The sequence below is a fragment of the Daucus carota genome, chromosome 1 (genome assembly GCF_001625215.2).
Source record: "Daucus carota subsp. sativus chromosome 1, DH1 v3.0, whole genome shotgun sequence".
In the NCBI taxonomy this organism is placed as follows: Eukaryota; Viridiplantae; Streptophyta; class Magnoliopsida; order Apiales; family Apiaceae; genus Daucus; species Daucus carota.
In genome coordinates this window covers 7,146,126-7,161,042 of record NC_030381.2, presented here as the reverse complement: position 1 = coordinate 7,161,042, position 14,917 = coordinate 7,146,126, and the positions used below count along the sequence as shown (strand labels likewise).

General features: G+C 35.9%; 1 protein-coding gene across 1 annotated transcript; it reads right to left on the bottom strand.

Moving 5' to 3' along the window:
- Positions 1-1,075: 1,075 nt before the first annotated feature.
- Positions 1,076-5,590, bottom strand: LOC108205454 (serpin-ZX). The gene is made up of 2 exons (XM_017375420.2): positions 4,877-5,590; positions 1,076-2,109 (listed from the first exon to the last, which is right to left on the bottom strand). The coding sequence occupies exons 1-2, from the start codon at positions 5,477-5,479 to the stop codon at positions 1,276-1,278; spliced, it is 1,437 nt and encodes a 478-aa protein (XP_017230909.1). The 5' UTR covers positions 5,480-5,590; the 3' UTR covers positions 1,076-1,275.
- Positions 5,591-14,917: the final 9,327 nt, after the last annotated feature.

The window sequence follows — 14,917 nt, the reverse complement described above, 5'->3', positions numbered from 1 at the left end:
CAAATTTCTTTTGTTTTCTATGCTTGTTCATAAAGATGATTATTACTATAACATTAAAAAGAGAAAAAATTCTAATATCGGAACCTGGAATTGTTATAAAATATTTGCAGGAATTGTTGATAGTGTATTATTGATTCCGAAGACTGAATATGTGTACAATTTGACTGGAGTTGTTACTCTATGAATGCCATCTGACCACTCCAATGATCCCCATACTGCAGACCCTAGTTCTTGTAATCCTCTACTTATATAAGAAAGCTAAATTTGGTCATTGTGTTCTCTATCAATGCTGGCAGCCTGTCTTTTGCATCCGCAAGTAATATGCACAAGGACCAGCTGCATAATCAAGCCAAGAACAACTTGTATCGAAATCGGAGAGAAGACTAATCTTTGCTATAGTTTAACAGAAGGTGTTCTGCAATTAGCCTAATCTTTATAAGGACAACTAGTTAGTTACCATTACCATCTTTGACATGAAGTAAGATGAAGCAATCGGAAATCAAATCAATTTTAGTCTTACTAATATTCCTAACATATTCTGAGATTCCATTTTATATTATCAAAATTATTTTTAACAAATTAGAACTTCTCATCATCTCATGGCAAATGCTGGGTTAAATTAAACGACCCCTGTGTGTTCGTAAAAAATAAAAACTCAATTTTGTATGAAAAAAGATTTTCCACAAAGTGTCACTGCGAATTTGTTGTTCTTGCTAACTATAAATAAAAATCAATAAATAATCAAGTATGCAGTCTATTGAAGTATACTGTCTACCCTATATCATGAAGACTCTGAAAAGCTCATAGAAATGATAATGCAAATATTAAGGCAATACCGCTGCAACAGGAAAAGAAAACTCAGGTAATAGGGGAGGTGCAGAGAACTCACAGGACTTGCAACTAGACTGATTCTCAGGTCACAGTATACTTTATAACCTCAGGCAACAACCCTGAGGTCGTCCTCAGGCCCTGTATTCTCATCAAGTATTGCTAGCTATCAAAGAGAAATTATATGGCCTCAGGAACCTCAGATTATATATGCATATAATAAACTGAGAAAAGAAAACCTATAGGATTATAGAATAAAGCTTTGATAATACTAGGTAAATGTACGTTCACTTTCGTTCCCAACATAATGGAGGAAAGTGTTTTGTCAAACCTTGGCCAATAAATATTTAAAAATCAACATAGAAATCAGGCCAGCTAGTTTCAGGATGACTTGTCACATGAACAGCACAAAAATCTATCAAGAAATCAGGCCAGCTAGCTTCAGGATTAACGATTCCCAAAAATAGTATTATAATCTATAGAGAAACGAGGCCAGCTAGCTTCAGGATTAAGGACTTGTCCGATAAATAGCACAACTCCGGTCTTGTTTTCTCGGATAAGAAACAGAAATGGATGGTCAGCAATGAAGTCAATCTTCGTCACAGGAAGAGGACCACCTCCACACATGGGAATTCGTGAATAAGCACAAGCTTCTGTGCCTGATTCATTAACCTCAATGTATGATTCCTGAAATACACCTGAAACGTAAAGCAGCTCATCGTACACAGAATTCACCATCCTATCAAAATCACGTCTTCCTCGAATGAAGGGTGCACACACTCCAAGTTCCTTTAATGCTTTTGATGCTTCGAATTCAAATGATATTTTAAATTTGGGAATACGAAGCTGGCCAACTCTTTCCATTTCACTTGGAATATGGCGTTCAAGGAATCCGGATTCTGAGGCAAGTTTATCCACCAATGTTGACAATCCGTCTTTTGCATCCGGGAGAAAGAAGTACATGGAAATGTCCCGCATGTCAGTTTCACGTTTATATGGAAGTTCCAACACCTTAAACCCGTCAAAGGCACTTATACAGTAATATTTTGTAGTGCTGGTCATGAAGGGAACATGAACAGAGCTATCATCGAGGAGGTAGAAGTCATCATTTCTTGTACTCAACATATCGAATTTATTAGCCCAAAACCCTTTGAAATAAATGGCATTGGCAAAAACAATCCTGGTTTCATCGTCAAATAGATCAGGAGAAATAGTGTCTTTAATAAGGCCATAGGTTTTCTTTTCGATCCATAAGTTCACTTTTTCCGCTGCCTCACTAGCCTGTGCAAGTATGAAAAAGAGCACCAGTTATAACTTATAATTATAATGGTCTTGAAGATGGAAATACATTCATGTGCACACAAAGTCGAAACTTTTATGACATCAAAAAGTGTAGCAACCTGCATACAGAATAATTAACTTCAACTTGCAATACTATATTCTAGCATGGAGAGACCTGCTTTGCTCAGCAAGCCACTAAGCTAATTCTCTCTGTACCTCTTTCTTTTATTTTGGATACTATAAGAAGTCCCTAGTTTGTCAGTTCTCAATAGTATGCAAAATTAAAATAGACTAATTAGTTCCAGAGACATGAATGGAACTTGAACACACCAATCGTTTAGCAAGTAGAAGTCAAATGTTTCGGTTTCCCACGCATAGCATGGGTAAACCCATGATCCTTTGAAATAGATGGCATTGGCAAAAAAAATTCTTAGTTTCATTATCAAGTAGATCAGGAGGAACAGTGTCTTTGACAAGGCCATCGGTTTCCTTTTCAATCCATGAGTTCACTTTGGTTTGGCTCACTACCTTTTTTATGGATAAAGGACAGGCTACAATTAGTCAATTACAATGATGTTTCTAAGAATATACACACCAAAAAGAACATCAAACAGCCTAAAGGTACTGTGCAATTTGGCATGCAAAGTAGTCCAGCCTGATTTCATATATATATTTCCTTCCTTCAACTTTAGAGTTGATAGCACTTCAATGACCGTAATAAGAGATGGAAAAGATATGGGCCTCAAGGATACATTATCCATTGATGAGCATTTTTTAATTAGGTTACATATGAAAGGGATACGTTGAAGGTATTATAGGAGAAGCATAGCTTGTACGATTGAGGTTAGACCTCTGAATCTCCAGAAATGGCATCTTTATGATTCTTGCGAAAGATGTTTGCAAGTGAATATTATCAATATTCTGTTACAGTATTAGATAATAGAAGAGTTAAGAAATATAACGGCAGCATATTTGATGAAACTCTTGAAAGATTGGATGTGTAGGAAAGCTACAATAAATAAGGCTCAGCTCTGCAAATCCATTGGTAAAAGTGGAAGCAAAAATATACTAGCCAAAAAGCAGAGATGCTTAATGTGAGATTTAGTTCCTGATGAGAATTTCATGGAGCTCATAGTAATTAATGTTCGAGTTGGAAACCCAAAAGGCAGTCCAGGTGCCGAGGAACAATTGACCACCCAGTGGCTAGTTGCCTTGAGGCCATCCCAGGAACCCATGAACCCAAAGTAGTTTGTTTGGTGGACATCTAGAAAGCAGGGATACTTCACAGTTCACTCACCCGCCGCCCCGTGCACTCGATTCCCCGAGATTCTTCGATACTCGGGGATTCTTGTTAATGATTAATTATGTGATTAGTTAAATATTTTATCACTTGACTACCTTATAGTGTAATAATTGTGTTATTAAATGATTATATTATAAATTGTTAAGGATATTGAGCTTATTTATTTGATTATTTGGTTTAAATATATATGTAACTCTTGAAATACATGCATAATATATATTTTTAAAATATCAATATTTGTCGAATCCCCCTGCACCCGAATCCCCATATTTTTAAATTTGCCGAATTCCCATATCCCTGTACCGCACACTCCCGTACCCGCACCCACACTCATGCTTCCTAGGTGGACATAGATTTTAACTTGTTCAACAAAAAGCGAAGAATTTGAATGTTTTAACCAGGGAATTGAGCCACTTTTCATCAGTGGTTAGCACCAGCCTCTCCTCTTGGTAATAGGAGGTTTAGGGTTAGTAGATTGACTTGTGTGTGAGTATTTAAATAAATGTAACCGACCATACCCCAAAATGGTCAGGAAAAACAGATACTGGTTAATCGACTGGAGAACCACAATGGGGTAGGCTAAAAGATCACGTAGACAACAGAAGATACGTCCGCATCAAGTGCCAAATGGTAAAACTAAAATTGTTACTATAGGGAAGTTAAAATTAGTGGATACCATGTATTAGTTCCATACGTTGGTTGGACAAGGTGACTATACTCTCAATGCTGGAAAAGCATTGAATTGGACAAAGAATCTAGATACTGGAATGTGGATGGTGGAACCGGCTTATACCTGTGGACAAGATCCAAAATACAGATCCGGAAAGAGGAAAAGAAAATTTGTGTGCAAGAGCTCTATTCTAACACCGCCATTCCCAATAAACTCCACTCTTTTGTTAGAACTTTAAGAATTTTACATGTTGATAAATTAAAGAACAGTTCATTAAAATTACCTAATGTCAGGACATCCATGTACTCCCTCTGTCTTATTCAATTGTATATAGTTTTTTCTAATGCTTGGCACGCATTTTAACGTAAGTATGGAGTATGCTTCCATAATTTCATTTTTATATTTTTTTTCTGTATTAAACTTTAAAAACTAAATTTTTATTTCAAAGGAAAAAAATAAAAATAATTGATTAAACTATACTTTAAAGGAGGATAGCTAAAATGCATGCCAAGCCCTCGTCCCCCAATATAGCCAATATATTGGCAGAGAGGAAGTTTTTTCTTTTGGCATTAATAAGAGGGTTACTGTGAAATTCCCCAATATACATCGTAATAAGTACAATACCTCGACATGGATATTGCAAGTGAAGTAGGCAGAGGAAGAAAAACAATGCATTTATCACTTATACATTTAAGCTCAACTGAAGCTAAGAAAAGTATTGTTAAATTAACAAAATATATATCATAACAGGAAGAATTAAAAAACAAAAAACAAAGAACAAAGAAGAAGAAAACCTTGTTTTTAAAATCAACAACATCAGAGCCAGCCTTGTACACATCATCCACCACTTTACTGAAAAAAGGCTGAAACGACAGAGACTTGTCAATCCAAACCCCATTAGCCAGTGACAAGGTGAGCTCGCCAGGAGGGGACCCACCTGTAAAAACATGATTAGCAAGATGAGAAGCGAGTGAGTTTAGTTCTTCCGTACTCTCAGCTTTAAGGAAGGACAAAAGCTGCTTTAAGGATTCGCTTTCAGACCCAGCTGCAACCAAACCAAGTACAAGCTGCAGAGAAAGCGGAGACAAAACAACGTTACAGGGGTTATTGTCTCCGAGAATGTGTTTTGTGAGTGTCATTGCAACATCAGTTTGGTTACTGATGATCTGGTCCATCTCAATTTTTGGGGTTATGGGTTTGGTTCCTGTGGGTCTCATTTTTGTGGGTTTGGTTTCTGAGGGCTCTTCCAATTTTGGTGTTATGGGTTTGGTTTCAGAGGGCTCAAGTTTGGGTTTCATGTTTTTGGTTTCTGAGGGTTCCAGTTTTGGTGCTCTGGGTTTGGTTTCGGTTGATGAATCTAATTTTGCAGATTTTCTTTTTCTGGTGGAAGGGGCCATTTTTTTTGTTCTTGTAGTTGAGGAGAAGATGTTTGAGCACTTGCAGGAAATGAACAGGCAGACTATTTGACAAGTCAAATTGTGTTTTGAAGACTGAACAAATTCTTCAGTGGTGGCAGGTTTGAGACATGACAACAAAATTATTAAAAAAAAAAATTTCAACGGACGAGGTACTCCTCGGTCCCCGTTCACCCTCGGTCCAGTTTATTTTGATTTTTAAAAAAAATCAAATTGATCAATTTCTAATTAAATATTATAAATGATTTATTCATCATTTTTAAAATTTGGAAGTAGTGTATTAAAATTAATAAATATAATTTTTAATGATAGGATATTTATTATTTTTTCAATTATATGATGCATGTAAATTTTGACTATTCAAAAATCAAAATCGATATATAAAAGAAGACGGTGATAACGATCGATTGTTTGTTAAAACTCGCTTCATTTTAAATTAAATTTACAAAACGTTAACTTTTGTGAAATAGATAAAAGTATCTAAAATCCAGGATACGAGAGCTGAGACTTTGAGATAATTTAGACAAGGATAACGCCTTCTTATTTTTTTTTTTTTTTTGATAAATGAGTTATTCAATAATAAAAAGGTAGACGGTATCTACATAAACAGTCGCGTCGAATAAATAAAATACAAAAACAATCACTGGTTAATCCATTCTTCTGGGAGATAAAATCACGTGATTTGTTGAAGATGATATACACACATATTTCGCCACTTTCGCTTGTGCCTCAAACAGTTTAAGCTATCAACTGAGAATGCAATCCCCTGACAATTTTTATTACTAAATCAAGCACCATACTCACACAAACGGTGAGAAAATAACAAAACTCACACTAAATGGTGAGACAACAAAATAAACCAAAACCAAACATGACAACCTAACAACCAAACGCATAAATAAAATATTACCTAAATCAAGGCAATCCTTAGATATGGGGGAACAAACCTACAAGATAACTCAGATCATTTTCGAGGATAAAAGCACCGGAAAGAATGAGAAATCCGTAGCTCCGTGGAATTGATATCTAAGAAAAAGAAGGCTAAATCGGAAAAGGTTTTGAATCCTTGGATCTGAAAAACAAACTAATGTCAAAAATATTTTATTAAAAGGAAGAAGAAAACACAAAAGAAAGGAAATAAAAGGTTAATGCTACTTTAAAACTCATGTGATGCACATGTTTTTACTACAATTTTATTATTATCATTATATTTTATTTTAATATAAGTGATTAAATATTTATTATTAATTTGAATCATATATCTTTTTATGTATTTAGAATTAATTGTTTATATGTTATATTTAATATGTTGTTGGCAGGAATTGAGCGTGAAAACTTTATTTGTTAACAGTTTTAGTATTCTGATTTAACAATTATAATCAAGTATTTGTGCCCGCTACGCATGGGCGTTAACTTTAAATATTTTTAATATTATAATATCTAATAAATATTCATCAAATAAGTTTTTGTTCTTATCAATTTTAATTATACTTCGGTTTGGTTCATATATTAAATTTTCTCTTCTACTTGTTGCCTTTTGTTCTGCGATTTCACTAAAATTCTTTAAAATTTAGAATTAATGGATATGAACCTTTTTTTATTGGATGAAGGGAATCAAATACTTATGTTGAACATCTTATCCAAGAATTTAATTTTGATAGGAGAGATGCTGGTTTTTAATACATTGGATGTCGTCGTAGTCAAATTAAGTCGTGAGTTTACTTGAATTAATTATTGTGTCATTATTATTGCTAGAATTGGTTATATTATATTTTTGTCAACTATCATCTTTTTAGATTTTTTTTAACTATTTAAATAAGTTTATAGATTTCTCCTGAATAGGGCAAATGGATAATAATTTAAAAAATAGCATTATGAAAATTTCACTCATATATACTTTATTATATTTTAGTTCAATCATAAATCTACCCCTTCTTTCTTGTGTTATACCTTCCTTCTTGTGTTATATCTTCTGCATATTTAATTTTCTATCTTTCAAAATATATATTTGCACATTGCCAGATTCTAGGTTTTGTGAGTATATTTGCAAACAGGAGTTGAGTATCACAGGAAAGTAAAATCCAATACATGCAATCTTTAGAAACGGTCAAACACTAATATGAACATTTTCTGCAGGATTGCAGGAAGATCAACACTCTTGCCTTCTCTTTAAACACTTTTAGAAGCAGTGTAGCCATATTGAAACTTATGCCAACAACCAAAATTTGGGACAATCTCCGAGACATCTTCTTCTTTTTTAAAACTTGAATCTCATGCACAATATTTAGATTTGTGGGAGGTCTCCAATATTTGATTGATTACCTGCAAGAAAAATAAAAAAATATGAACAAACATAATAAAATCTAGATGAAAGATAGGAGAGTTAGAGTAAGAGAGTATATTTCCAAGAATGTTGAGATGCTACCAAAACCTAATCTGCCCTACATCGAAAAAGATTTCCAAGATTGAGTCCCCACAACATGGATATTAACTCAAATGCATCACAGTCATATTTCCTATGTGCAAGAATTGTCAATAAAAAGAACAACAAAGGTAAAAAAAATTACATTAAGTATACATTTCCGGGTCTCTGGCTATCCAACCAACTCCAGACCAAGCACCTTGTGTAAAGATCGTAGCATCACAGTTGCCTATATAACGCACTTCACCAGTGGTTTAATCCAGTGCTCGAGATACTTAGTTGAATCTAGTGGATTTGTGGGATTATAACTTTCCAAAACTTGACTCTCTGCAATGTTCAAGACAATGTTAAGAAATTGTTGATGTCAATGACTACACAATGTGCATAATTAGGAGTAATTATACACTTTAAAACCAAACACAAGTTTAAACTCCTACAAAACATAAAACAAAAAGAGGTGCCTATCCCAATTTTGAGGCTTCGAGCAAGTCTACATATTTTCTTTAACCCAGGTCCTGTGTCAGTCAAACTACCATCAAGTACCAGTCTGATATGAAATTCAGCTTATTTGTAGTACTCTAATGAATCAAATCCAGCAATCTAAAATTGATATCATTGTACACTCTTGAGTAAGACACTAAAAAACGACCATTTACGCTAGCTATAGTTTACACTAATCTAAAAGGACCAGAGCAAGAGAACTTCAAGCCTTCAGCCACCAATTTTTTCCTTTTTTTAAACCCTGAGCTATAGTTTACTACATGGCTATTGTGTCCTTGTTGTCACATTACAACCAACGGCTTACAGGGTGAGTTTTTCTGTGTATTGGTAGTGAATTATTCCGCGAGTTGCTGTTTAAGCTCTGATACACATGAAAATCTCGAATTATTTTTTTTTATATTATTTTGGCGATGTTTGGGAGGGTAGCTTTAGTGAATAGTTTCATTACTTGCTAGACTGAATCATGTATGTTAGTCTAACAGTTGAGGTCTATGCATTTTACCACTATCTTTCTCCACTAAAGGTATTAATTTGCCAGACTTTTTTTTTTTTGCTAAATGTGGAATTATATAAAAAGGAAAAGATGCACATCAAGGGGCATACCCCGCGGAAAAGAAAAATAATACATTCTAAAACTCACAATGAGTCACCAAGCAGAAGCCAATTATGAAAGTCTAGACCCAAAACAGAAAACAAAGCATGGGACTAAGATTCAACAGTTTCTAAAATAGTAACAAAATATAATTCTGGTCTATTGAATATCCAGCTCAGCACACTACAGCCAAGCCTACACACTAAGCCTACTCAGTCTACACATTATGCCTACACAAGTTGATGGAGAGTTAGTTACGCCACATCAGCAAGATTAGTTACTAGTCTCTGCCTCTGTATATATTCTATCTTGTATTTTCATTTCTTATTCTGCAAGTTAGAAGTTTGGAGTTCAGTCTTGTAAATACACATTGTTCTCTCTGTAGTTCTTAAGCTGTGAATACAAGTATTTTCTCTTGCTTTTCATAACAAAGATAGCTAGTTTTATCATGGTATCAGAGCGTCAATGGTGATTCTCGCTGGATTTTACATCGTTTTCGCTTGCATCGTTCATATTCAGGTGTTCTCGATCTACTTTCTCGATCAATTTTTGCTTGTTTAACACTAGTTCCATGGAGATATGTTGTTTTGTTGTGTGTTCTTTGGAGATTTTGTTGTAATATCGTATATCTCTTGCTCCTTTCTCTGCTTAATCTCGTTTAAGTGTTGTCTGTTTGAATCTGGCTGAGAATCCATGGAATCGTTCTACACTTCAACCTAATCAGGATCCTTCTAGTGTTTACTATATTCATCCTTCAGATTCTAATGTTACACAAATTGTTTCTGCAAAATTTAATGGAGATGGATATGGTAATTGGAGGCGTTCTATCATGCTTAGTTAGTCAACTAAGAATAAGACAGGTTTTGTTGATGGATCTATTCCAAAACCTGCTAGTACTGCTACTGATTTCAGAGCATGGGAGCGTTGTAATGATTTGGTATGTTCCTTGCTATTGTGCAATCTTGATGATTCTATATCATCTAGTGTGATGTTCTTCAAAACTGCTCGTGAGATTTGGCTTGATTTGGAAGATCGTTATGGTTCTACATCTTTGACACAACTTTATTCTCTTGAACAACGCCTAGCTGATCTGTCTCAAGGTTCTATGTCTGTGTCTAATTTTTTCACTGAAATCAAGTCTGTGTGGGATGCTATGAATGAAATTGATCCTCTTCCTTGTTGTATCTGCAACAAGTGCACTTGTAATGTTACTCAGAGAGTATTTCAAAGACAACAAGACAAAAGGCTTGTACAATTTATGATGAAACTCAATGAGAAGTTTACTACTGTTAGGGGAAACATCTTGATCCAGCATCCTCCTCCTACTATTTCTAATGTTTTCAAATTGTTCACTCAAGAGGAGAGGCATCAGAATCTCTCTCATTCGACTAATCATACTGAGTCCCTAACATTCTTTGCTAAACCTGGTTCTAAACCAGGTTTTACTTCCTCTAAAGTCAACACAGGACCTCCTGCAGCAAAGAAAGGGGGCAGTACTATTGCACTCATTGCAAAATTTCAGGCCACAGTGTGGATAGATGTTTTAAGATCCACGGCTATCCTCCTAATTTCAAAGGCAACAAAGATAGGAAGATAGCTGCTGCAGTGTCATCTAACAATGTTTCTACAGACAACAACTCAGAGCTTGTTTCCTTGTCTTCCACACAGTATCAGCAACTGATGGCTCTGCTTAACAATCAATCATCAACTGGATCAGGCTCTAATGATGCTTCACAAGATCACACTGATCATGCTCTCTTAGCTGGTAAGATCTGTTTGTTAGCTGATAATGCAGCTAAGTATGGTTGGCTCATTGATAGTGGTGCCACAGACCACATTTGTTCAGATCTTAGTCTCTTTTGCACTTATAATCCTGTTACTGGTAAGAATGAGTTTATAGTAGTTCCAGATGGGAGGAAAATTGCAATTGCACATACAGGATCAGTTAAAGTCCATGACAAATTGTTTCTCAACAATGTTCTTCACATTCCTGATTTTTGCTACAACTTAATTTCTGTGCAGAAATTATATACTGACATGAATTGTTCAGTAATGTTTAATGCTCAGGATTGCATATTACAGGACCTTTCCGGGAAAGAGAAGCCAATGCTTCTTGGTAAATTTCAAGGGGGACTTTACAACACTGTTCCAGCAACTGTTTCTATTCCAGTAGAGAAAAGAAGTTTTCTGAGCATCAAAGAAGATTCAAGTTTATGGCATCTCAGACTTGGACATCTCCCTTTCAACAGACTGCATTTAATACCGGCTTTGTCTACTTTGCATGACAGTTCTAGCAATTTGATATGTCAAATTTGTCCATTGGCTAAACAAACTAGAGCCTCTTTCCACATAGTAGTAGCAAGACTAAAGCTCCTTTTGAGCTCATTCACATGGATGTATGGGGTCCTTACAAAACTAAGACTTATAATGGTTGCAATCAATTCCTTACTTTGGTTGATGATTTTAGTCGTTTTACTTGGGTTCATATGTTGAAAGATAGAGCAGAATGTGTAAAAGTCATGGCTGATTTCATTGCTCATGTTTCTGTTCAATACAAGTCCAATATTAGGCAAGTAAGGTCTGATAATGCTCCAGAATTGTGTCAAGGACAGATGAGAGAATTATTTTTGCAGAATGGAATTTTTCATCAAACTACTTGCAGCCATACTCCACAACAAAATGGGGTTGTGGAACGTAAGCACAGACACCTTCTAGAAACAACACGTTCCTTATTTTTTCAGTCCAAAATTCCTCAAAAATACTGGAGTGAGAGCATTTTATGTGCTACTTATCTCATTAACAGAATTCCTTTACAAAGCATTCAAAATGCTACACCTTATTTCAAGTTGACTGGTAAGCATGATTCTCTGGAGGATTTAAGGGTGTTTGGAAGTCTATGCTATGTTACAACTGTTGCTCCTAACATAGGGAAGTTTGACCCCAAGTCTGTTGCTTGTGTTTTTATGGGCTATTCCACTTCTAAAAAGGGATACAAAGTACTTGATTTTGTCAGAGATACTTTATTTTTCTCTAGGCATGTTAAATTTCATGAAACTCACTTTCCCTTTCATACGCACAAGCAGCCTACTTCATTTCCATCTGACATATATTTACCAGTTTCGTCACATGGTTGTTATTCTGATCCTATTGATGTGTCAACTTCTACTTTTGAGACTCCTACTCAGTCAAATTTGTTTTCTTCACCACAAACTGATACATCTCAGTCATCACACACTGATACTTCTCAGTCATCCCATACTAACTTATCTCACACAATTAATACTGAGATAGAGTCCATTTCTAGTAGTCATTCCACATTGTTTGATCTTAGTGAGTCTAGTCCTATTGCTCCTGTTGTGGACAATATTAGGAGGTCAACTCGAGAACACAAACCTCCTTCCTATCTTTCTTCTTATCAGTGTAATGTTGCTGTGAAAACTGATCATTGGTGCAATCTTGTCATGTTGCCTACTGATTCCACCAAGTGCACCATTAAAGAGCCCTGTAGTTATGCAGAAGCTGCATCTGACCCTTTATGGGTAGCAGCTATGGAAGCTGAATTAAAAGCTTTACATGCTAATGAGACTTGGACTTTGGTTCCTTTACCTGCTAACAAGAAGCCAATAGGGGCTAAGTGGGTATTTAGAGTCAAGCTTAAACCTGATGGTACATTGGATAGGTGTAAAGCTCGTCTTGTGGCAAAAGGATACACTCAGAAATATGGCATAGATTATGAAGAAACGTTCTCTCCTGTGGTAAATATGAGTACTGTTCGCATTTTATTGGCTCTGGCTACTAATAAAAACTGGCATTTACATCAACTTGATGTAAATAATGCGTTTCTGCATGGAATTCTCAAGGAAGAAGTTTATATGCAAGTTCCAGAGGGTATACCAAATACATATAATCTTGTTTGCCTACTTAAGAAATCAATTTACGGGCTTAAGCAAGCTTCACGTGAATGGCATTCAAAATTAGTTGAGGAATTGCTGTGTCAAAGTTTTGTCCAATCGAAAAATGATTACAGCTTATTTCTCAAGCACACTGGTAATCGAGTCTGCATTGTTGCTGTTTACGTAGATGATGTGATTCTTACTGGGGATGACAGTGAGGCTATTGCTTCGCTTAAAGCACATTTGGATGCAAAATTTGGTATAAAAGACTTGGGAATGCTTCACTATTTCTTGGAGATAGAGGTAGCTCGTAGTGCTGATGGAATTGTGCTCAGCCAACAAAAATTCACTAAAGATTTACTTGAAGAATCTGTTGTGGATATCTCACATCCAACTTGTACACCTCTCCCAGTGCATCTTAAACTTACTATATCAGATGGTGATCTTATTTCAAATCCTGAAACATACAGGTCTTTGGTTGGTAAGCTAAACTACCTTACAAACACCAGACCAGATCTTTCTTATACTGTCCAAACTCTCAGTCAGTATATGCATGCACCTCGTACTAGCCATTGGTCAGCTTTGCAGCATACATTGCGTTATTTGGCATGAACAGCTACTCAAGGCATTTTACTGAAAGCTTCTGACAAACTCAAGCTTCAAGCTTTTTCTGATGCAAATTGGGCTTCCTGTGTTGACACAAGACGATCTGTAACTGGTTACATTCTTTTGTTTGGAAATTCTCCAATTACTTGGAAGTCAAAGAAGCAAAGTACAGTTTCTAAATCCTCAGCAGAAGCTGAGTATCGTGCCATGGCTTCTGCTGCAGCAGAAGTTACTTGGGTTGTTCGGTTGTTGGAAGAACTCGGGGTTTCCAATCTTAAACCTGTAGAGCTGTATTGTGACAATCAGTCAGCATTGCATATTGCTAAAAACCTGGTATTTCATGAGCGAACTAAGCACATCGAGTTGGATTGTCATTTCACTCGAGATAAAGTTCTGGAAGGTTTGTTGCAGCTTACCTATCTTCCCACTCGATCACAGTTAGCAGATGTCTTAACTAAGGTGGCTCCTTCACCTCATTTTCTCACCTTACTGTCCAACTTGGGTGTGTTTCCACCTCCCAACTTGAAGGGGGCTATTGAATATCCAGCTCAGCACACTACAGCCAAGCCTACACACTAAGCCTACTCAGTCTACATATTATGCCTACACAAGTTGATGGAGAGTTAGTTACGCCACATCAGCAAGATTAGTTACTAGTCTCTGCCTCTGTATATATTCCATCTTGTATTTTCATTTCTTATTCTGCAAGTTAGAAGTTTAGAGTTCAGTCTTGTAAATACACATTGTTCTCTCTGTAGTTCTTAAGCTGTGAATACAAGTATTTTCTCTTGCTTTTCATAACAAAGATAGCTAATTTTATCATGGTCCTCAGAGGTCCTCTTACGAAATGCTTTGCAAGAATAAAGCTTATCCCGAACTCTGTCCTTGATTTGCGCTATAAGGCTTGAGGGATCACACTTCAAATTTTTAAATATTCGAGAGTTCCTCTCCTTCCAGAAGGCATGAAAAGCAGCCGATATAAAAAGATAAGCAATTTGTTTCACAAATCGAGAGCAGAAATGTACCAAGAAACGACCTTGCAAAAATTCATTCCAATTTGGTTCCACCTGAGCAGAGCATGCAGAACGAACAGTACGGGTGTAAGGACAATCCGAGAAAAGGTGAGCATGAGTCTCACTATCAAAGTCACAAAGAACACAAATAGAATCAGTGTTCATTTCAAATCTTGACATTCTATCTTTAGTCAAAAGTTTCTCTTGGAGAATTAACCAAGAAGTCACCGCAAATTTAGGTACAGAGAAGGAATGTCAGACGAAATCGAGCCAGGGGGGGGATCTGTGAGGGGTAATATCATTGTAAATCACAGAAGTTGAGATTTTAGCATGATGACAATCATTCCAAAGAATTTCGTCACGACTCCCTGGAATAATGTCATGACATACCTG

Bases quoted from the DNA above. Each gene is read 5' to 3' on its own strand.
- LOC108205454 (XM_017375420.2), bottom strand. From the start codon at position 5,479: ATGGCCCCTTCCACCAGAAAAAGAAAATCTGCAAAATTAGATTCATCA. The intron at 2,110-4,876 runs GTTTTCTTCTTC...ATACTTGCACAG, and splicing joins TTGTTGATTTTAAAAACAAG to GCTAGTGAGGCAGCGGAAAA.